General features: G+C 37.9%; 1 protein-coding gene across 1 annotated transcript in view; it reads right to left on the minus strand.

Annotated features, from left to right (window-relative positions):
* The window catches only part of MYO16 (myosin XVI), a gene marked incomplete at its 5' end in the record, with an annotated part of 447,953 nt that overhangs the window by 142,053 nt on the left and 280,234 nt on the right, over nucleotides 1-25,666 (minus strand). The window contains 4 exons of the mRNA XM_079779480.1: nucleotides 13,567-13,772; nucleotides 14,044-14,124; nucleotides 16,713-16,885; nucleotides 21,627-21,702. Coding sequence (XP_079635606.1) covers nucleotides 13,567-13,772; nucleotides 14,044-14,124; nucleotides 16,713-16,885; nucleotides 21,627-21,702 — 536 coding nt within the window. The remainder of the gene's footprint in view (nucleotides 1-13,566; nucleotides 13,773-14,043; nucleotides 14,125-16,712; nucleotides 16,886-21,626; nucleotides 21,703-25,666) is intronic.

The following is a 25,666-nucleotide window of genomic DNA, read 5'->3' on the forward strand; positions in this document are numbered from 1 at the left end:
ATTTGCATATTAGGGTTATATACTATAATATATATATATATATATATATATATATATATATATATATACACACACACACACACACACACACATACACACACACACATATATATATACATCTATATACTTATATATGTATACATATAGAATATAACATATATATATATATATGTATGTATGTGTATATATATATATATATACTAGAGGCCCAGTGCATGAAATTCATGCACGGAGGGGAGGTGACCCTCAGCCCAGCCTGCACCCTCTCCAATCTGGGACTCCTCGAGGGATGTCCGACTGCCCGTTTAGGCCTGGGATCGGGCCTAAACGGGCATTCAGACATCCCTCTCACAATCCAGGACTGCTGGCTCCCAACCGCTCACCTGCCTGCCTTCCTGATTGCCCCTAACCGCTTCTGCCTGCCAGCCTGATCACCCCGTAACCAATCTGCTGCCAGCCTGATTGATGCCTAACTGCTCCCCTGCCAGCCTGTTTGCCCCCAACTTCCCTCCTCTGCTGGCCTGGTCACCCCTAACTGCCCTCCCCTGCAGAGTTGATTGCCTCCAACTGCTCTCCCTTCCCTGCCTGGTCCCTCTCAACTGCCCTCCCTTGCAGGCCTGGTCCCTCTCAACTGCCCTCCCTTGCAGGCCTGGTGCCTCCCAACTGCCCTCCCCTACTGGCCATCTTGTGGTGGCCATCTTGTATCCACATGGGGGCAGGATCTTTGACCACATGGGGGCAGCCATATTGTGTGTTAGAGTGATGGTCAATCTGCATATTACTCTTTTATTAGCTAGGATTAGATAGGATAGAGGCCTGGTGCACGGGTGGGGGCCAGCTGGTTTGCCCTGAAGGGTGTCCCGGATCAGGGTGGGGGTTCCCTTGGGGCGTGGGGCGGCCTGATCGAGGGGCCTGTGGTGGTTTGCATGCCAGCCACACCCCCTGGCGACCCAAGAGGAGGCCCTGGTATCTGAAATTTTTTTACCTTCTACGATTGAAACTTTGTAGCCTGGAGCGGAACCAAGCCTCCTGCTCGCTCCGTGGCCAGCAGCCCTTTCTTTTGGGGTTTGTGCACCTTCTATAATTGAAACTTTGTAGCCTTAAGCAGAGGCCTGGGCTGGCCAGGGTGTGCGGAAAGCTTTGCTTCTTCCATTGCTGAGGGAAACCCTTGCCTCCTGCTCTTTCCAGCTCTGTAGCTGCTGCCATTTTTGTTTAGATTTGTTTACCTTCTATAATTGAAACTTTGTAGCCTTGAGTGGAGGCTTAGGCTGGCAAGGGCAGGCGGAAAGCTTGGCTTCATCTGTTGCCAGGGAAAACCAAGCCTCCCTCCAGCTCTCTGTGGCTGTAGCCATCTTGGTTGGGTTTACTTGCATATTTGCTCCTGATTGGCTGGTGGGCATGGCTTGTGGTTGTAGCGGAGTTGGGGTCAATTTACATATTACTCTTTTATTAGGTAGGGTGTGTGTATATATATTAAAACAAATTACTTTTATCCCAAAATTGAATTCTGTTCAACATAGGCATCTTTATTTTATATAATAGGAATATTTACTTATTTAATTGCTGCAAAAGTTTTTTAAGTTTAAGTAACAAGGTCTTATGATGATACAGTTGTCATAGAGTAATGAAGTACATTGTGACAATACTAGTTAAAAATAGTTTCTACCCTAAACATAGATCATTAATACAGTGTCTATTGTGATTTGATGTTCTTATTGCTAAAAATATTTCTACTGCATAAACTGATCCTACACTTTTGCAATATCAAAGAGGGTGCTTTTAGTTGAAGCATTTCAAATAACAAATAAATAAATATCAAGTAATGCCACTTTTTAATCAATATAGGAGTACTAATATATGCATTGTTGTACAATTCTTATATGGCTAGAAATTTCAGAGAATGACTCACAGTGTTTTTGGGGAAGTGAGATAATATTTTAATCTGTGACAAAGCCAAGACTGGGATCTTTATCTCACACTAAAGTTTAAATGGCCAAAAATAAGTAAAATCTAAATGGTTACCCTAAAATGGAAATATTTAGGTATAATAAAACCAGAAATGTTAAGTTGGTTAGATACTGAAAATTATTTTGACCAGCTAATGAGTTTTGCATAGGATATCAATGAATGCTATATCCTGGACACATAATTTAGAGCTCAACTATAAAACTATACAGAAAACTAAGACATTATTCTTTCATGTCTTAGTTTATTCACCAAATACTTGTAGGTCATCTATTATGGGCATACAGAAGTTATTCCTTAACAGAGTTTAGAGTCTACCAGGAATGACAAATATTAAAAATCCTGGTAATGAAATGTGATGAGATTCACAAAAAAAGATATGCAGGGTAAAGATCGTTGGGGTAACCAATGTCCTGGTTTGCCAGAGATGGTCCCAGTTTATACCAGTATTCCTGTCTAAATTATTAATAATGCCCCATGTCACTATAAAACATGCCCTGGTTTGGTCAATATACTCTATGATCACCCTTGTCTTTAACAACATAAACTATTAGATTAAAGACTAATCATGCTCATAATGTGCTGCTCTAGAGACTAGGAATATAGTCTTAAATTTAGTGTGTATGAAGTTAATGCCTGAATAACTTTAGGTCTCCTATTAACTCATTGGACTCTCAATGTGAAGATGATGGGACCCTTTGCACTGAGTTAATACAGCATGTGAGGCCTGAATTAGCCATATCCATTAAGATGACTATGATGGACTCAATGCCCACCCCCCCATTTGTATGTTAAAACCTTAATCCCCAATGTGACTGCATTTGGAAATAGAGCCCTTATAAGGAGGTACTTAAGGTTAAATTAGATCTGGTGGGGGGACCTAATTCAATAAGACTACTATACTTTTATTTATTTTTTCTTTATTGTTTTCATCATCATTCATTCCCCCTATACCCTCTTTCACCTTCCGCTTCTCCTTCCCCCTGCACTTAACACACTGCTGTCTGTGTTCATGAGTTCTTCCTCTCTTGAGCTATCTACCTGCTCTCTATCTATGAGTCTCTCTCTATTTTAGTTATTAGTTCAGTTTGTTCATTAGATTCCACATATGAGCAAAATCATATGGTACGTGTCTTTCTCTGACTGGCTTATTTCACTTAGCATAATGTTTTTCAGGTTCATCCATGCTTTCGCAAAGGGTAAGATTTTCTTCCTGTCTATGGCCAAGTAGTATTCCATTGTGTAAATGTACCATAGCTGTTCTATCCAAGGACTAATGTACTTTTAGAAGAGACACCAGAGAGTCCTTTCTCTTTCTCTTTCTCTCTGATTCTTGCTCTCCCTCTCTCTGAATACATGCACCAAGAAAAGGTTATGGGAGCACGTACTAAGAACATGGCCACCTGCAACTCAAGGGAAGAGTTCTCAGCAGACATCCTAATGGCATCCTAATCTTGGACTTCAAGTATCCAGAGCTGTGAGAAAAGAAATGTCTGCTGTTTAAGCCCCCCAAGTGTATGGCATTTTATTATTGTGGGCAAAACAGACAGAGATGATAGCTCAAACTGTTATACCGAAGGGTTCAGCTCAACCAAGATGTCGGGAACCTCTTTAGCTAAGACAGAACCAAGTAAGAAAATGAAAAGGATGATTCAGGGGTAATAATTTAACTTATGCATAAGGAATTTTGTACATTTAACTCAAAAAGATAAGATAATCAGATCTGGGATTTGAATTCTTTTGAAATCAAATATCTCTGGACTTTAATTTACAATACACATTAATCTTTGAACTTTCATTTCTCACTGGGAACTTAATAATGGAAGATTTATAGTCAAATTTGGGGAATATCTAGGCAACAGCAATTTTTATTTGCATTGCTTATTTGCTTTATTTTAGTATTTTCATTTATTATGGTTGTGAATACCTAGTAGAATACCTAGTAGATTCTGTTAGACAGTAATTCAGAACAGGAAACGGGAAATAGAATGCATTCACAACTTTAAATACAGAGTGGATTTGAGATCAATTAAAGTAATTCATTGTTGCCACACTTCAGAATCTTTGGGCGCAACATCTGTATTGTTTATCAATAGTCAGAGGAATATATACAAACAGTGAGGAGCTCATGCGGGTGAGAGGAAGAATGATTTGAAAGACTAGACACACCCCTCAGGGATATAACCACATCCCTAGTTATGTATAGACTTATCAAATGAGTCCAATGGTTCCAGAACAACACAGAGCCAAGGAAACTCCCTCTTCTTTTCTGACGTTTCGTTAGAGATGAAGGTAGAGAGACACTCTGGGCAACTCTTACACTTTATAAGGGAAAGTGAAGTGACAGACTTGTCTCATTGGTAATTTTGGTGAAAAGAACTCCAGAGCATTCTCATCTGCTTGGGAACAACCTGCTTGCAAAGAAACTGTTTCCCTCAGGTTCTCAAAGCTTCAATCAAGCTTTACCTGAACAGCATCCATCATGGGAAGGTCTGCAACTGTGGAGATTGTCCCCTAATTCTGGGGTTCTAGTATCAGGCACTTCTGACTCTTATATCAAGCCATATCCTTCAACCCACACTTTATGAGCAAGAAAGGTGGTGTTTTGATCTGTCCTCTGCCTTATTTTTTGTCTTCTCATTTTGGTCAAAATTGGATGAGTAATAGGTGATATTGATTAGGTCTCTTCAAAGATCCCCATGATGCCCTAAGGTTCTTTGTATTCTCCTAAATTATTAAGATCATTCAGATATAATGAAAGAAAACTACCACATACTAATAGTCACATTAAACAACATAATTGTTTTATGAAAAGAAGTGAATGATTTACAAGCAACTTAAATGTAATTATTTAAAACTAGTTTGATCCTGAAAGCAAGGTCATTTTGTGGTATGTTTTGTATGATGAAACTTATAATTAAAAAACATTGAGATACATCACTGGAGAAAAGTGAAGAAGCCCAGGTAAATCAAATGATAAATAAGATTCAGGATTCTGGGATTGAATTTTTTAATTTACTCTTAAAATTGTATTAAAATGAAATGCAACTGATACAATATTGAATTCATGCTGAAAATAGCTTCTTGTCTATTTTCCTGGGATAGTAATAATCACCCTGATTTCATTTCTTTAGCAATGAATGTTTACCCACATGGAATTATATATTAATTTTAAGCCATTTAAACTGATCACTTTGGGATATTGTTTCTAAGGTTGTCAGAAAGTTACTAAAAGCTTTTTTGTTTTCATTTGTTACATTATTTTAAATAAAAATGTGCAGTACTCCAATTTTAAGGATCACCTTTCTTACTATTCTTTGAACTAATTTTTCAGATGTCATGACTAATTCATCCACATTCCATCATCCAGCTGCATGTCACCATTGAATTTACAAGATGGCTGAGAGTATGGGAATAACTTGTGGCCCATGAAACTCCCACAATTAACTGGATTTTTTTTATAGCAAACAGCAAAGATAATCAAGAGTAAAGGACCCACCACTAAATTTTCTAAATCTCTAGGGATTTCTTTTCCCATTGATGTCATACTGCTGCTTTGGCATTCCTGTCCTATTGGCTTTGGATGATACTGATAATCAAGAACAAAGAGATAATGTTGGGCCAGTATGGCTCAATGGTTGAGCATCTCCCATGAACCAAGAGGTCACGAGTTCAATGCCCGGTCAGGACACATGCCCAGGTTTCTGGTTCAGTCCCCAGTAGGGAATGTGCATGAGGCAGCTGATCGATATTTCTCTCTCTAATTCAGCAAAATTACCCTGAAGAAAATGGACCCTTTGCCAATTAAAGCCTTTAGAATACTTAGTAGCTCCTAAACTTATTAATTCACATTTCTATTAAAGCTATAATGGTAGTAACTGGCATCACTTCCATGTAACAAGACTGAAGGGTCCCGGGTTCGATTCCAGTCAAGGGCAGGAACCTGGGTTGCAGGATCCTGGGCATGTGGGAGGCAACCAATCTATGTGTCTCTCTCACATCCGTGTTTCTCTCTGCCTAACCCACTCTGTTCCACTCTCTCTAAAAATCAATATCCTTGAGTGATGATTTTAAAAAAAAAAAAGGACTAAATGAGATAACATTTATGAAGAGTTCAGAGAAGTACCCAGTGCCTAGTTGGTACTGATACATGTTATTTAAGGCAAATTCAAATAAAAGCTCTAGCATTTATTAATTACATAATAACTAATATCTTTATGATGAGAGCAGTTCCTTCCAAAGGTTATTATGAGGAATAGAATAATAAGTATAAGGTTTAGTTTTAGAGTTTGACCCACAGTGGGTACATAATGATGCTCAATGATGATGCCCGTATTGCTATTTCTGGTTTTAGTGCTTTTCCAAGTTATAATGACATTTTTACTCAGAAAAATCCTATATAATAAAGAGGTAATATGAAAATTGACCATCACTCCAACACACAAGATGGCTGCTCCCATGTGGACTAAAGATGGCCACCACAAGATGGCCAGCAGGGGAGGGCAGTTGGGGGCAACCAGCAAGCAGGCCTGTAGGGGAGGGCAGTTGGGGGCAACCAGCAAGCAGGTCTGTAGGGGAGGGCAGCTGGGGAGAACCAGGCCTGCAGGGGAGGGCAGTTGAGGGCGACCAGGCCTGTAGGGGAGGACAGTTAGGGATGATCAGGCCAGCAGAGGAAGGCAGTTAGGGGCAATCGGGCTGGCAGGGGAGCAGTTAGGTGTCAATCAGGCTAGCAGGGAGTGGTTAGGGGGTGATCAGGTTGGCAGACAGAAGCGGTTAGGGGCAATCAGGCAGGCAGGCAGGCGAGCAGTTGGGAGCCAGCAGACCTGGATTGTGAAAGGGATGTCCGACTGCCTATATAGGCCTGATCTCGGGCAGTCAGACATCTCTCGAGGGGTCCCAGATTGGAGAGGGTGGAGACTAGGCTGAGGGACACCCCCCCCACACACACCGGCCTCTAGTGCTTGTATAAAATAAGAGTGAACAAATAAATAATGCAGAAGTAAATGATGAATGAATAAATGCTGTTATGAGAGATCATATAGCTCATTAGATTAGAAATAAGGACCTAATTTCATTATGAAACTACAAAGGAAGCATAAAATCACCTCTCATTATTTGTCCTTTTTCTATGGAATTTGTTTTCCTGACTCTATCAGAAAGGGGGTGAAAGAGACTAGATAAGGGGTTAGCTGCTCTGGGATTAAGACTGCCCACCTTCTGATTACGTCAATGTTTACTGGAACACTAGCTTACCCATTAATTTATACACTGTATATGGCTGCTTTCTGCCACAAGGCAGAGTTGAGTAGTTGCTTCAAAATCTTACAGCTTAAAAGCCTAGGATAATTACTATGTGGCCCTTTGTGGAAAATAGTTTGCAGTTCCCAGAGTAGATGATGAGGGGATTTATGATTCATAATCTACTGATCAGTGTGACAAATTCTCTATAAAGGTATACTTCATTATGTTTAAGTTGAAATGGCTTCTGGAATCTATTACTTATACCTCTCACCTATTTTATATTCCATTAAAAAGTAGTAAGTCTTTTTTTCCTAAATGTCATTAAAACCTTAGACAATCATCCAATCCTGCAGAAGGGTTTTAACAGAAAGTTAGATTTGGCAAAATTATCCTGAAGAAAATGTATCCTTTGCCAATTAAAGCCTTTAGAATATTTTAATAGTTCCTGATCTTATTAATTCACATTTCCATTAAAGCTGTAGTGGTAGTAACTGGCATCACTTCCATGGAACCAGAAAAACTTGTGGAAGATTCCAACCCCTATCTGTGACTGATGATTCTGCTTCACTGGGCAGCCGCTGCCCATTAGTTTAATCCAATAAGCTGAAGTGTGCCCTCTTTCATCCGTCTCCCCACACCCAATTTAATCACAGCTGTGTTCTTTCACAGCTTGACCTTTCAGCAACAACTGTGTCATTTAAACAAGCTACATGATTCAGACTATTTCTTACAGGGATCTTATCCAGTAACAATCTCAAAACACAGATCATGCACCCTCACCGTGCCAAGCATAATAGCAACCTTGTGTTGCTTTCACTGGGCAAGTCCTTCTGTCTTTTCCAAATAAGTTCACCTCATTAAAGGGTCAACTTCTCCCTGTAATGATGTTGTCCTACTCCCTGCTGCCAACCATAAACAAGCCCGTAGATGAATGATGGACATGACCCCTAGAAGCTTGCCACCCAGTAGAGGATGACCATTTGGAGTGTTAGCACCCTGAGAAGAGTAGAGATACATATGACTCATTGAAAAGCTATGTTAATTTTAATGTCACAAGAATATGGACTACTAAAGAGAGCTTTGGAAAAGAATGGCATGGCACCACATAAGGGACAAGGTGCCATACCTTTAAGAACTTCTCAAAACCATTTCTTCAGCATTCACCCATGATTCTTTCCCACGATTCTATAATTTGGAAAAAATGATGGTATTATATTATACAATACATCAAATTCACATACTAGTACACTTTCTGGTGAGATGCGAAAATAATATCATTTATATGTATAGGCATGGCTGTGGAGGACTTTTTATTGTTCCCTATTACTTGCATGCTCTTCCTTTAAGAAGATGTGGCAGCTTGTCTCAAAGTTGGACACTGTCAATTGCTTCCTTACCACTGGAAGGATTTGGGCTCGTCTGCAACTGCTTTGACCAATAGAGCACAGAGCCAGTGATGTTGTACTAGTCCCATGCCCAGGTTTTAAGAGGGCTGCAAGTTTCTATTCTTGCCCTTTAGAACTGATAGCCACAAGGTAAGAAGTCCAGGACATTCTGGTGGAGAGAGAGGCCACACAGAGGAACACTAAGACACCAGACACATTAGGGTAGAAGCCACCTTGTACATCCAGCCCCACTGAGCCCTTCAGCTAACATCAAACTCTTCTGCTATATACCTGCAACTGTCAGGAAGACCACAGACAAGAACTGCCCACTAAGTCCAGTTAACCCATAGAACTTGGAGAAACAGTAGATTGCTATTGCATGCCACTAAATTTTGGGATAGTCTGCCATACAGCAACAGACAAGTGAGCCAGGAATTACACTTTCCCACTCTTTGTTATAAGTTTCATGGTACCTCCTGATACTTTTCCTCCCTAATGATGCTACTAACCTTGGCCAAGTGACTGCCATTAACCAATGGGAAATAGGGAGTATCATATGCCATATCAGAACTTGGATCACTTTTATTATCTCATTACTATTAACTAGAGGCCCGGTGCATGAAAATTCATGCACTGGAGAGAGGGGGGTCCCTCAGCCCGGCCTGCCCCCTCTCACAGTCTGGGAACCCTCAGGAGTGGGAGGCGGGATGCAACCCGGCAATCAGGGGAAGGCGACACCCCCATCACACCTCTGCTGCTGCCACTGCCGGCAGTGCAATCCTCGGCCAGCCCTGGTTACTTGAGCCTTGGGAGGCCTTGGGAAGCTGGGCAGCCACCATCTTAGGCTTGCCTGCACCTCGGGCTGGCCCTGGGCGGCTGGGGGGCTGAGGGGACTGGGGGACTCCGGAACGGGCCCAGCCTTGCCACGCGCCTGCCACCTCAGCGGGGCTGAGGAGACTGGGTGCCGCCATCTTGTGGCTATGGGCGCTGCCATCTTTGAGGGTGTGACATCAATTAGCATATTCCCTCCTTATTGGCTGTGGGCGCCACCATCTTTGCAATGGTGTGAGGGTCAATTAGCATATCCCCTCTTTATCAGATAGGATTACCTCCTTATGGCCCCATCTCCTAATATAGTCACTTTGGGGATTAGAGCTTCAACATATGAATGGGGAGAGGGAGAACACAATTCAGTGCAAGCAATATGTAATTTTACGTATCATGATTAATATATAATAATTCAGTTCTGTTGCTCCTTTTCTTCTTCCTCATATATCCAAACTTTTGAAGTTTACTGCCACAAGAGACAGGATCTTATATCTTTATCATTCCCCTAGGAAGCTTCTGACACTATCAGGAAAAAATTCAACAAGCATACTTCTATACTTAATCAAAACAGGATCCTCTCAACTAAAACAATTCTCCACTTTCAATTAGGAAGACTCAGAATGATGAACAGTAATTAAAGCCCAGATACCAGGGAGCACATTTGTAATACAATCATGTGCATTTACAGATTCTACTGGAATGTCCATTGTCCACATTTATTATCATGTTGGATATCAGAAACAATAAATGCTGTGCACATAAGTAGGTGTTTCTTCAAAACTGGACATCTTTTTTATATTTTTCCATTTTTTGTAACCACATTCCTTTTTGTATACTAAACAAAGTCATTTGTTTTGACAGGATTTTATTCTCTAGCAGTTAAGACAAGATGCTATGAATAGAAAATAAATATTTTACATAAAAAAAATACATTCTGTTGTCTGATAGTTTGGCAACCAAAATTTTCTATTAAATTGCACCTCTGGGCTTTTTATATATAATGATGCTTGATCGCCTGGGGGGATTTCAAAGTTCTGATGCGTTTTCTGAATAATAAATCATGTTATTTCCTGATGTGACAGGATGTGGATTGTGTTTTATTCAAGTTCTATGGAAACATATTTTCTTTATTTATTGGCATTTTTGTGATAATATTCCAGAGTGGCATCCTTCATTTAAGATAAATGATGACAACTTTCAATTGAAATAAATTAATAATGCAATTTCTATTGATATGTCATTGCAAATAAAGATAATAATTAGATATCACATTGCCTTTTAAATAAGGGGCTGTCTAAAGAAATACAAAGATTTCCAAAAAATATCATTTCCCATCCCCACTACTCTTTTAAACAAATAAGTACAGCTATGGTCTCTGTTATGCAGAAACAGTACTTCAAATTGAACAACCATTAATCTTCAAGGTCAGGTTCATTCTGAAAACATTGATTAAACACCAAAAATGCACAGGAATTGTGATTGAATAAGAGATGGTCCCTGCTTAGAATCATAGTATAGCAAGAAAAGCATGTATATAAAATATTGAACTTAATTTTAAAAGACACTCATTGAAAATGCTATTTAATAAAATAAATTTTCATAGAGTGTATATGTAAAAATAGATTAAAAAAATAAAATAAAGATAAAACTAATTTTCTAATCATTATGATATATAATATTGTACTCCCCCCCGCACCCCTCCCCACAACACACAGCCATTTTCTCTACCCTTTTCTCAGAGAATAAGGCAATTCAAATAACTGCTTGCTGGAATAGTAGTCAAGAGAAATAAGCCATTCAGAGAAAGACAAATACCACATAATCTCACTGATCTGTGGAATCTAATGAACAAAAGAAACTGAGGAACAAAATAGAATCAGAGGCATGAATACATGGAACAGACTGACAGGTGTCAGAGGGGAGGAGGGACTGGATGAAAGAATGTGAAGAGATTAGCCAAAGAATATATATGTATAGCCCTTGGATACAGACAATAGTGTGGTCATGGCCATGGGTGTGTGTGTGGGGGGGGGGGGGTAAAGGGGCTGGATGGAGGTGGGCAAACGTGGGGGGAAGTAGGGGACATCTATAATAGTGTCAATAGTAAAAACAAAATAAAAAAGGTTTGTACAGCTAACAAAGGTTATACTAGAGAAACACTAAGGGGGCCTTTAATGCAAACCTTTGATTCCATGATTCTAGGACACTTTAACAAAGTAAAGAAACAGAAAAAATGCATTAAATATACTTTTAAAAAATTTCACAGAGTTAGATTAATCCTATTTTATATCCAATATAGAAATCCATCAACAGTGTTTCTCAAACTCCAAGTGGATACAGATCACTAGGGAATCTTGAAAAATTTGCAGATATCAATTAATAATTTAATAAATTATTGAGATTTTGCAGTCTCAAAAAGTTCACTTTGATTATCAAGGCATTCACATACTTTCAGCTCTCAGCTGGGAAAAAAAACAACACACACACACACACACACACACACACAGAAACAGAACAAAGACATAGCCCCAGATGACTAGGTAGTCTAGGCCAGTGGTTCTCAAAGGTTGTTCACATATCAGCAATGTCAGTATCACCATTAGAAATAAGAATTTCACAGCCTCACCTAGGCCTACTGCGTGGGAAACTTGGGGGTGCTGCCCTGGAATCTGTTTTAACAAGCCTAGAGTGATTCTCATGGACAATAATGTTGGGGAACAGCTGTTCTCAGCAATGTTTGGGAAAGGAGTTACTATTTCTGCCCAAACTCCAATTTACCAAGACCTGTGACCCTCTGATATCATATGCTACTAGCAGGTCATACACCTTATCCCTCACCACAAGACAAACCAGGGGGTCCTTGGTTTTACTCTGTATTGATTGCCATGTGGAAGGACTGGGGTGAATTTGGAAATCTATTACTTTAAACTTGTTTGGGGGGAGATTTTTAAACTCATTAATCCAAAGACTACTTGTACTTAAACAAGTGGGAAGGATTACTTTGAATGCCCAAACTATTATGTGTGGGAAATACATTGCAGTTCTTCCCTATAAATAGGAGACAGTGTGTCTATTTACTTGTTGATAAGCATCTTTAAAGTTTTAACCCACAGATATTTTGTCAATCTGAAATATAAGTCTGCAGGTTAAACATATTCATTCCCCAAATAATTTATCATGACATGTGGCCAATTTTATCTTTTCTTCTGCAGATATTCTATCAGTTTTTTTAAAAAGGATAGCTGAAGAAAACTCCTATGATTTTTATCTGCTTCTCTGTGTCTTTGTGAAATTTACCAAAACACACAATGAAGAAATGCTATTCTTTCTTCTGAAAAAACAAGTGTTAAAGAAATTGAACATAGGGTTTTAGTCAAAAATATTATGCCCTTTGTTCTGAGCTAAATATTTCCAACTTATTGATTTAAGTTTAGCAGCTTCTCCAGACTAGTGACTCAAATTGAACTTCTGGTCAACAAAATTCTCAAAATATCTTTTCTTAAATGAATGGCTTATCAAAAATATTTTTCCATACTCTATTGTACAGTTAGTTTACAACCTTAAATGCTAGATTTTATTCTTATATCATTATTACTATTTTATATCAAAACTATTTTAAAATTTTTATATCGGATTAACAAATACTTTCTGGTTTTCATTTTGTCTGCCCCCCTTTTATTGATTCCTTAAAGGCAGACATTTTCATCTGTTTTAATAAAGCTTTATCTTCAAAAATAGGTGACGATCTGAATTTAGCCCATGAATGTTTTATCGGCCCCCAATCTAAAAAATGTTTTGTTCATAGATATATAAAAAAGAAAATAATCACATATATATGTTCTTCCTTCAAATAATAACCTTTATGTAAACATTACAGGCGACAATTTTGTAAATCTTTAAATCCAAGGAACTCCACAATCTTAAGAGAACATAAAATGATTTCCAAGGTATCAAAGTTTAGCAACTTTTTACATTAGCTTTATTGGTGTGTTTCCTTGTTTCCCAGAGCATTTTGTTTCTTCTGGATAGGAGAAAATGAATAATAAAAGAAACACCATAATAAAGAAAAAGATCAGAAGACCTCATTGCAATATAGTCAGTATGCTCCACTGAACAGCGAGCACAATGTTTCAAGAACAAAATTTACCTTGACAGGCAATCTGAGAAGGACAGGCGAACAGGGTATCCGTATCGGATGATCTTCACCATCGCCAGGACCCCAATATATTGTAGCTGAGCAGACACGTAAAAATTATCAAAGGTATCTGGCAGCTTTGAGTTATTGGGCTTGATGCAATGAATAAAGTGTGGAGTGCACTTCTGAAGTTTTCCAATAATATCCGTTAGAGATTTCTAAGGAGAGAAGTAAAACCAAACTGATTCTTCAAAGATGACAAAATATAAAGCAGTTTTTAAATAAAAATCTTTATCTTCAATCAGGACTTTAAAAGTTATGCCTTCACTCATTGTGTTTGTTTGTGTGTGTGTGTGTATGTGTGTGTGTGTATGTGTGTGTGTGGGAAGGTACTCAAGTGGTCAAAAATGGGGGAGGGGAATTCTATGTAAACCCTCCACAGTTGATATGATCAAAATTTAGGTTTTAGAATCAGAAAATGTCACTAACCCTGAGTTGTGATGCAATGGTGACTGGACCTCCTCGTTCCAGTCTTTGAAGAAATGTAGAAGTTCCTTTCTTTTTCAATAACTATAAAGAAAACAAAAAGAAAGGGTGAGCAAATTTAGTTTACCATTTAGAAGAAAAAAATTAACTCTCATCCATGTAAATTCTCTTACAGGCAGAAATAGATTTAAAACAGACTATAAAAATCAGTATCAAATGATTTTCTATAATGCTACCATATGTTGGGGAAATGGGAAACTACATGTAAAATAACCACCATTACTACCAACCCTTCAAGTATAGTGGCTGTACGTAGCCTGCACCCACTTTAATTTGAAATTAAATATAGATCCAGACTCACTTGTTAGTAGAGCAGTGATGGGCAACCTTTTGAGCTTGGTGTGTCAAACTTCGCCAAAAAACAGCATAACTAGGGTAGTGTGTCACTTTGAGGAAAAAACATTATTTCGCAAATGTTTCATCCTCAGGAGCAGCAAATGTTTCATCCTCGGCAAGCGGCCGCCTCAGCGGCCACGTGTCATCAGAAATGGCTTCACGTGTCAGTGCTGACACGCATGCCATAGGTTCGCCATCACTGTAGTAGAGTAAACTCACCCTGGTATTTTTACTAGTTGTATTACTAACTGTCCACATTTATCATGAAATGTCGCTGACTCTAGGGCAAAATAATACTATTTATGTTACAAAGATTTGATGTTTTAACAACCATTGGTTTGTTTCCTTAAGATTGACTATGATTTGTTTTTCACCCTTTTTTTTTTTCCTTACCCTTCCTTTTCTTCTTTTTAAACTACAAAACATTTGCCTGGCTGTGAAAAAGAACAATAGACTATTTTCTTTGATATGTAATTATATACACCTCTTAAAAGAAAAAAAATCATGTGTAGCAAAGATTAAATCATAATGGAGATTTTAAAAAAGTCAGTTAAAATGAAGCCAGGGGGAATGAAGAAATAAAGGGCACAAGGAAATTAATTAAATTCTACCATGGTCTAAAAGGAATCTCAACCACTCATGTACCTTTACAATTCACAAAATCATACAGACTCAAGCCAACATATCTAGTGATCCAAAATCATTTATCTTTAAATAGAAAGATCTTTATACAAGAAAAAAAAATCTAATAAACGTCTTGTCAATTTGGTGCCATTGCTACCATGGCAATAGCTCTTTTCCTTCCATTAAGATGAACTGTCAAACAGAAATGATTAATTATCACTGATGAGGGACTGTCAAATGAAGCAACTGGTCCAGGATCAACCTTTCCCTACAAACAGTAAGCCCAGTGTGAGCGCTCAGTTAAGGAGTAGGCTGACTCCTACCTACCCTGCCAGTCACAGGGGAGGACGTGCAGGGATGAGGGCAGTTTGGACAGAAGTGAGGAATGGAACACTTAAGGAACAACCATAATAAATAAATCTCCACCCCTTGAAATTGAACATTCAATTTCCCTTTCTGGGTGGAGGAACTACGATGAATTATCTCTCCTCTGCAGTCCTTTAGGGAAAAGACTAATGGCATCTATGCCTGGTAATGTTTAATAATTAAGGTTAAAAATTACAATTTAGAGGTGTGTGGTGATTTCTTGTTCTTCATTTCCAGGATGACTGAGAAAGGAAGGGCCAGCAGGTTCAATGAAACCCTTGGGATAAAGATCTTTCTTATAAAGGGTAAATCTTTGTCTTTTTTATGTAAAAGATGCCATTTTTGTATTCAGTGAGATTGAATTCCTATGATCATATAGCTATGTTAGAGAATCCCTAAGTCTCAGGCCTAGGAACCTCACACACACACACACACACACACACACACACACACACACACACACAAATTTCTAATATGTTATACACATTTCTGCCACTCTTCTAAAATAGAGCTGATTTTAATTATGCTTTCATTTTAATTGGTAAGCTAAAATGCATTCCAGCAAGCTACAACTGAGTATCTAAAAATGATTATCCTGGACACCTTCCCAATCATATTTCTCATCTTTTATGGTTTTGGTAGAGGCAAGCAAAACAAACTGGGCCACACTGAATTTTAAACTGAAGACATTTCAGTTCAAAAAAACTCTTTACTGAATTTGTAGTTCTATTTCACAAATAGTTTGAACCATTATGTTGTAAGTACAGCCACACTTGTGTGAGACAAATACACACTAAAAAAAATAGTATAATAAAAAAATAAGTTAAATGTCTACAAAATATGCAGTGAAAACATTCTAGCACCTGAAAAAGACACTGTGTCTGTGATAAACTGCAATTTATGTTTAGAGACTTAAAACCTCTGAAGTAATTAATGTCAACAGAGTAAGGTAGCTAAGTTAATTCTTTCTTAGCCTACTATCCCTGAAGCTACTTCCCATTCATCACAGAGACGGTCATAGAGATGAAACATAAATAGGATGTTGCACAGACAACCAACAACAATTACAAATACTGCATTTGCTACTGAATTTTCACTGGAAAGTACTTTCCTATACTGGTCCCTCTTTCTGATGTTTATACTTCAAGTAGGCATCCTTTCATTTAATTTTTAAAAATTAAAATATCAAGTTCTTTCCCTTACTATTTAAAATTGTGCTTTCTTAAAAAAAGCAAATGTTCTAAGTAAACTTAAAAACAACCAAACAACAATGACAAAATTCCTACCTTACTAAGTTCTAGATAATTCCTGTTTTCTCCGATAGTTGAAGAAGCTGTCATTTTCTTATTGAGCAGGGCAGATTTATGTCCTCTGAATTTAAAAGGATAGGAAGATAGAAGGGATCCTGTTTGTGACAGTTTCGACTGGAACAAGTGATTGATCACGACATTTTCACTAGCTAGGAAATAAATAAATGAATATTGTAAGGTGGCATTAAAATTCTGATTTACATTATACTTACTCCTCATCCAAGTCCTTCGCCTAGTAACACATTCAGAGTGGAAGATGTAATTGAAGAGTCCATCTTTCCCTTTGCCTCTGTTTTCTTTTCCACACTATGTATTATACTATTTGATGAAGTTTGAACTCCCGTGCCCTTGGCCAGGAGTCCTGATCCATGTTTCCCAATTCTCCACCTGAGTGCTTGACCCCTCACTCTCTAATTGTCACTTACAACTCTCCTAGCTGTCTGAGCAGAATCTTACCTGATCAATCCTAAGGGGCTTTGATGCACTTGCCAAAGTCATGAAGACATGGATTATCTCAGGAACTTCCATTGCAGGAGAGTAACTACCCAGGAACAAGCTTCCCAAGAATCTAAGTTGTCTCAGAGCTGGATGTAGTACATATGGGACTATTTGGTAACTGCCAATCCGTACTCCTTAATCCCTTCACCTTTTTTACTCAGTGCCCCACAGCTCTCCCCTCTGGCAACCAACAGTCTGTTCTCTGTGTCTATGAGACTGTTTCAGTTTGGTTTGTTCATTTAGTTTGTTCTTTAGATTCACATATAAATAGGGAATATAGTCAATACAATTGTAATAACTATGTAAATTACCAGGTGGTACTGGGACTATTGGGGAGAACACTTTGTAAAGTATATGATTATCTAACCACTGTACTGTACATCTGAACCTAATACAAAATAATATTGAAAGTAAACAGTAATTGAAAAATAAGCTAAAAATAAAAAGGCCATGCTGATATGTATTAGATGTTATGTTATACAAATTCTAATATTTCCGGGCCCACATTCTTTTCTTCACATCTCAGAAAGAAATTGGAGCAATGATGAATGGATTTTTGGATATAAATTCAAACAGTGTAGTCAAAACTTTATATGGTGTTTAAGGATCTAGAAGGTATTTTTCTTGTGTTACCTCTATTTATATATAGGCAGGTTTTTAAGCTTTAGTTTCCTTTTCTTTAAAATGGCCATGACAATACCTACTTTGAGGATTGCTATAAGATTAAAATGTGAAATAATGTGCATAAATAATTTAGGATAATGCTCAGCCCATTAGATAGTTAGCAATGTTTTGTACCATTGCCATTTTACCTTTTCTACAACTAAATTATTTTGCTTGTCCAGGCTAACGTATTTATTAGCAATGCACTCAGTGCAAAGTCACTCAATGAATAAACAAATAGGCAACTAGGGAGAATTGTCCAGAGAGGGAAGACATGATCATGGAATGCAAGAAGGCAAAAAGAAGCCCTATAGTGTTAGGTTAAAATTAGAGGTAATAGCATAAATTCATGACTTTAATATATAGCTATATAGCTATCTATATATATAAAAGCCTAAGTGACCATTTGACTGGTAGCTATGATGCACACTGACCACCAGGGGGCAGATGCTCAACGCACAGGCATGGAAACATGGAACAGACTAATGAATCTCAGAGGGAAGGGGGGAGGGTGAAAAGAGACTAACCAAAGATCTTATATGCATACTGGAGGCCTGGTACACGGATTCGTGCACCAGTGGGATGCCTTGGCCTGACCTGCGGGGATTCGGCAGAAACTAACAGTTTGACATCCCCTGAGGGGTCCCAGTTTGCGAGAGGGCGCAGGCCAGGATGAGGGATCTCACCAGTGCTCTAATCGTGCACCAGGCCTTTAGTATTTTTATAAATTGATATATTTTCTATATCTATATCTTAAATTCCGTAGTTCTCAAAGGGCATAAAAGCCATTACACCACAATAGAAATGAGTTCACGAGGCCCCCAGACCTTCATGTTTAAGAATAAATACTATTCTACTCTAAAATAAAACAAGGCTTCTTGGACACATGGCTGATTCTATATCTGAGGCAAGGGAGAAAAGCCTGGAACATCTTGGAAGAAAAAAATGCAAGGAAGTGCTAAAAAATATTATGACAACCTTTCAAAAGGACATAGGAGGCTCTCACTGGCTATTTCAGCATCAAAATAATAATAGTAATGGATTATGATTAAATGTTGGCAATTTCAGCATCAAAATAATAATAGTAATGGATTATGATTCATTGAGTAAAATAAGGAAGTCAAGAAGAAACTAGATTTTTGGTGGTGAGCACATAACAGAGTATACAAATACCAAAGTACAATGTTGTACACCTGAAATTTATAGAATGCTATCAACCAATATTACATCAATAACAGTTTTAAAAGAGACAAGAATTTATGAGTTCATATTGATAATTAATTAACCAGAAAGATGAGTTCTTAGAGTAGAATTTATTGTTGATGGGGAAAAAATGGATTAGAAAACCATAATCTTGCAACCATAGAGAAATCATTAATTTAAGTAAGAAGCATTCATTTGTGCAAAACTAATGGGTGGAAGTTTGATGAGGACAAGAATATTTAGTGTCTCAAAGTGCTTCCTTACAAATTACTTATCAAAGAAAAAACAATGACTTTTGATTAAAAAAAAACCTGAAGTATGCCACCTTCAAAAGTGATCAAGGTTAACTGGTAAAGTTTTATAGGGGCTCATAATTAGACATTACTATTATTGTATCGATGTTACATATTCTGAGAATTTACTGAAGTTATATAAGATAAAACTCTTGATCTTAAGGTATATACCAGAGTTTTAGGCATAAAGATGCATGTGACTTAATCTCAAATGAATAAAAAATAAATGTACATAACACACACAAAGGGAAGGAAGGAAAGAAGAAATAAAAGAAAGGAAGGAAGGAAGGAAGGAAGGAAGGAAGGAAGGAAGGAAGGAAGGAAGGAAGGAAAGGAGAGAAGAAGAGAAGAAGAATGGTAGAGAGAGAAAAAGAGTAAAAGAAAGGGAATGAAAAAAAATATGGAATACGGACATATGGGAGATCTTTGAACTAATTTTGTAACTTTCTTTAAGTTTAAATTATTTCAGAAAAAAGATAAATAATAAATATATAATACCACTGTCCATTTAAATAAATAAAAGAATTTATATTTATTGCAAGTCTATGTATGGATGTAACCACAGATAAATAGTGCAAGATATTAAAACATTTCACAGTTTGATAAAATACTCTAACAACCATGCATCTTTTATTCATGTGATAGAATGGATGTGCAACTATGACTCATTGGCCACATCTGGCCTACTTCTTGTTTTGGTCAATAAAGTTTCACGGAACATGCCATGTCCATCTGTATTGTCTAGGGCTGCTTTCTCCTTATAACAGCAGAGTTTAACAGAGACCTTATGAATTGCAAAACCTAAGGTATTTATTTTCTGGCCCTTTAAGAAAAATGTTTCCATGTCTTGCATAAATATCTAAGAGCACTCTGTGAATTCTGTCTTCTTCCTCAATGTGCCTAAATCCTAAAGTGTTTAGAATAAAACAAGAATCACTAGTTTTTCTCTTGGAAATTTTAGCAAGTTTACACAAAAGAATGGCTTTAAAATGTTGGTACTCTATTAAAATAAGGAGAATTGCAATATCACTAGCCATCATATCCTCATTTTAAATATATATTCTATGACCATAAAATACAAAAATAAAGAAAACATCATTGCACCAACTGGAAAACATGCTGTATATAAGATCTTTATAGAATGTGTGGGTTAAATGAAAGTATGTTATAAATGAAAGTTCAAATATTGAAAAACAATAAGACATTTCCAATGATAATCAATAGGACTGTTTTTTTTACAATTTCTTCCTTCTATGTAATATTATTCCAAGTCCATATTTTATCATTAGTCTCAGTCTTTCAGTGAACTCACAAAAACCCTAAGTTCTAAGAGGCAAGCAGAGTAATTCCCTGTGTAAAACAATATATTGTAACTGTGCTGTTTGGCTTAAGGCAAATATGTTCCTCAAACCAGAAGTGATAGGGATGTCTTACTTCCAGCTCAAAGGCATCCCCTTATTTCATGAAAGACTATCATGTGCTTCTTTCCCTAGGAAAGATAAATGGCTCTATCTCATTCAGAGCAACTTAAAGCACAAAAGATGATATGCTTTAATTAATTGAAAAGGTTATTAGGAAAATGTGAATCACTGCAGAACTGCTATTCAGAAAATAATTACTAGAGGACTTAGAAATATAAATTGACATATATATAATTACACTATATATACATATAGTATATAGCTTTATGTATAGTATAGAATTATAGATATACATATACAAAGTACTAAGGTTCGGAAGGTAGATGGAAACTATAAATCTATATTGCTATATGCGTATATGTATGTGCATGTGCACATATAAATTTGTATGCTTATTCTACATTGTGAGCATTAGTTCTTTATATAAATTACATAAGAATAAACTACCCCTTATGTTTGTTTCAGAATCGTCTTAAGTAATGGAATTCACCCCGCTGTGGCCTAAATAACTTTGGAAGCCATATTCATCTTCATTAGTCTTCACAGAAGAGCTTTTTTATATTCATAACACTAGAGTGTTAAAGGTGCTTTATATTTCTATCTGCTAAAAGCTTAGTTAAATTATGGTTTTTACTAGGCTCCAAATTAAATTGTAACCAAGTATAGTGTGGAAAGATCCATTCTTTATGATTCTGGGCATTAGAATGTAAAAGAATTTAAATTATCCTTTAGCTGGCGGCATGTTTTATAGGACAATGTTCAGAGAACTAAGAAATGTGGGGTATTTTAACCATAGGAAGGGAAAAACTTACTTTTCATTACAAATGAAAGATTCTGTGAAAGGGAGTCTTTATTTTTTTCAATTGCTCCAACAATGTCATACATTACCTAGGATAAAAGAAAATGGCATAATTATTAATGATGAAACATGACCATAAGAATAATTCCCTTTAAAGAATAACTTGATTCAGGGGAGGTTTAAAGTTATTCATAAAAGAAGCGCCTTCAGTCTTAGAGTTCACATTACATGCAGGTTCAAAGTGCTCACCTGTGTGCTGTCATTCTGCACATTACACAAGGGACACCTCTCTGTTCTAATATGCAAGGCCCTCCTCTCATCATTAGTTTAAGAGAAAATGGTGGTGACTCACATTCATAGAGTCCCCTTTATTCTTACTAGTCAGGCCTCTAACCTGCGCAGAAAACTCACTAACCAAGTGGAAAGACTCCGTGACACCTTGAAAAGGAAGTGTGATTTCAGTTTGATAAATTCAAAGTCTCTTTATTAAAAGGGTGCTTTCAGATCATTTAAACCATTAATCTGAAGTCTTTAAAATGAAGAAAACATATGAAACAATAATGTCTGGATTATTCAAGGACAGTTTACTTCTAAATATACTTAAATGACTTGATTGTCTGCTTTCATTGGTATTCCAGTCTGGCCTGGGAGACTTGGTCTCTTAAGAGAGACATGGTTTTATTGCCTCTCCCAATCTCAGCTAAGCGTGAACTCCAATGTGGTCTTGAGAAATCAGCTCAGCCAGAAAGCTTATCAGTTTCAACAGCTGCTTCTGCTTCTTGTGGAAAAATGTTGAGGCATGTCACTATGCTCAGGTGTCATAGGCTGCCCTTTGCCCTGATGGGTCAGGACTGAACTAAGGGAGGCAGCTGCCCAATGAATGCCACCTCTTTTTTCAAAAATATATTTTTATCGATTTCAGAGAGGAAGAGAGAGAGAGAGAGGTAGAAACATCAGTGATGAGAGAGAATCTGATAGGCTTCCTCCTGCATGCCCCACACTGGAGATCAAGCCTGAAACGCAGGCATGTGCCCGGACTGGGAATCAAACTGAGACCTCCTGGTTCATAGGTCGACGCTCAACCACTGAGCCATGCTGGCCAGGCTGAATGGCACATCGCCCATAAGAGAGTATGGGTGGTTAGGTCAATAAAGACAATAATCACCAGACTGCTTGGGAGATTTTAACTAGACAGCCCTGAGAGGACTGTCTTATTGGCAGCAAGAGGGCACTAAACTGAAAAAGAATCCATGAGAAAGAGGCTATGTATCTAGTGAGAGGAATATAGAAAAAAGCCAAATAACCCCGAATGAGCCTTGCAGATGCATATTCAGTTGTAAGAAATAATTCAGTTGTGGCCCCTTTACCCAATACCTCCAATGATAACATCCTAGAAAACCATCACAACCATAATAATGACAATAATGAGCTAAACATTCAGGACATTCACATCATCACCTGGATCACCCATGTTGACAATTTATGGGTACACTCACCTGCCTAAAATCAGTTGAACACATCTGTATGAATCTATTTCTCCATTCTTTAATCTGTTCCATTGACCTATGTGCCTATTTCTTCACCTCCATCTTGATTAATTTATAATACGACTTTAAATTAAGTAGCCTAATTCCTCCCACATTATTCTCCTTTTTAAGAGTTGTTTTAACTATTCTTTCTTCATGTTTCCATATAAATAATATTCACTATATCACTTTATCTAAACAAAATTTCACATGATTTTGATAGGAATTACATTAAACACTTGTAGCAATTAGGGAAGAAATATTACTATATTATTAGTAAACTGACTATTTATTGTGTTGTCTTTAAATCCACAAATATGATATGTATCTCCTTTTATTTATATCTTTGATTTTTTTGCATCCGCATTTTGTGGTTTTTAGCATATAGATCTTCATGGTTTGTTAGATTTACACCTATTTGCATTTTTATGAGTGATTATCAATATTATATTTTTAATTTACTGTCCATTACTAGTATCTATATATATAAAAGCCTATGTGACTGTTATGACTGGTTGACTGGTCGCTATGATGCACACTGACCACCAGGGAGCAGACACTCAATGCAGGAACTTCCCCCTGGTGGTCGGTGTGCTCCCACAGTCAACCTCCCATGGATGGCCAACCTCCCATGGTTCCCCCCCCCCTACCTGCTAACACCACACCCCCTTCCCTGCCAGCCAGCCCTGATCAACCCCAAACGGGACTGGGTGAGATGGCCCCGATCAGCCTGATCACCAGCCAGGCCAAGGGACCCCACCCGTTCATGAAGTCATGCACCGGGCCTCTATTATAGAAATAAAATTGATTGCTTTATGTTTATATTGTATCTTGTGACTTTGAGGAGCTCATTTATTAGTTCCAGAATACACACACACACATATATATATATATATATATATATATATATATATATATATATATATATATATACTAGAGGCCTGGTGCACGAAATTCATGCACGGGGGTGTGTGTGTCTCTCAGCCCAGCCTGCACCCTCTCCAATCTGGGACCCCTCAAGGGATGTCCGACTGCCTGTTTAGGCCCGATCCCGGTAGGATCAGGCCTAAACGAGCAGTCAGACATCCCTCTCTCAATCCAGGACTGCTGGCTCCCAACTGCTCGCCTGCCTGCCTTCCTGATTGCCCCTAACCACTTCTGCCTGCCAGCCTGATCACCCCCTAACCACTCGCCTGCCAGCCTGATTGATGCCTAACTGCTCCCCTGCCAGCGTGTTTGCCCCTAACTGCCCTCCCCTGCAGGCCTGGTCACCCCTAACTGCCCTCCCCTACAGGCCTGGCCCCCCCCCCAACTGCTCTCCCCTGCAGGCCTGGGTCTCCCCCAACTGCCCTTCCCTGCAGGCCCATTCGCCTCCAACTTCCCTCCTCTGCCAGCCTGGTCACCCCTAACTGCCCTCTCCTGCAGGCTTGATTGCCCCCAACTGCCCTCACTTTCAGGCCTGGTCCCTCCCAACTGCCTTCCCCTGCTGGCCTGATCGCCCACAACTGCCCTCCCTTGCAAGCCTGGTCCCTCCCAACTGCCCTCCCCTGCTGGCAATCTTGTGGTGGCCATCTTGTGTCCACATGGGGGCAGCCATCTTTGACCACATGGGGGCAGGCATCCTGTGTGTTGGAGTGATGGTCAATTTGCATATTACTCTTTTATTAGATAGGATATATATATATTTCTTGAGATTTTTCACATAGATAATCATGTTATCTACAAATACAATTTCTTTCTTCCTTTTCAATATGTCTTTTATTTCATTTCTTGCCTTATAGCACTATGCCTTTCAGCACTATGTTTAATAACAATAGTGAGAGCAGACATCCTTGCCTTGTTTCTGATCTTATGAGTAAAACACTGTCTTTTACCATTGAATATAAGGTTAACTGTAAGATGTTGGTAGATGCTCTTTATCAAATTTAGGTTGTCCCCTCTATTCCTATATTTTTCTGAGTGTTTTTTTTTTTTTTATCATGAGTGGATGTTAAATTTATCAAATGCTTTTTCCACATCTATTTATATAATTATGTCTTTTTTTTTCTTCTTTAGCCTGTTAATATGGTAGATTATCTTGATTGATTTTCAAATATAGAACCAGCTTTGCATCCCCAGGAAAAAATTAATTATTAATGGTGAATAATTTTTAACATATTATTGAATTATATTTGCTAGTATTTAAAAATATTTTACATTTGTATCATGATGGACAGTGATCTTCAGTTTGTTTATTTTTTCTTTTGTGGGTGTATATGCTGTCTTTGTCTTAGATACCTTTTATATCAGGGTAATAGTAGCTTCAAAAAATTAATTGAGGAGAGTTCTTTCTTCTATTTTTCTAGAATAGATTATGTAAGGTTAGTGTTCATTTTCCTTTAAGTATTTGAGGGAAAGCTCCAATGTAACCATCAGGGACTGGAGCCTTCCGGTTCAGGTGAGTTAAATTACAAATTCATTTCTTTGATGGGTATTGAGCTATTAAAATTATGTAGTTAATATTGGGTAAACTGAGGTAGTTTGTGTT

The sequence above is a fragment of the Cnephaeus nilssonii genome (genome assembly GCF_951640355.1).
Source record: "Cnephaeus nilssonii genome assembly, chromosome: 8".
Lineage (NCBI taxonomy): Eukaryota > Metazoa > Chordata > Mammalia > Chiroptera > Vespertilionidae > Cnephaeus > Cnephaeus nilssonii.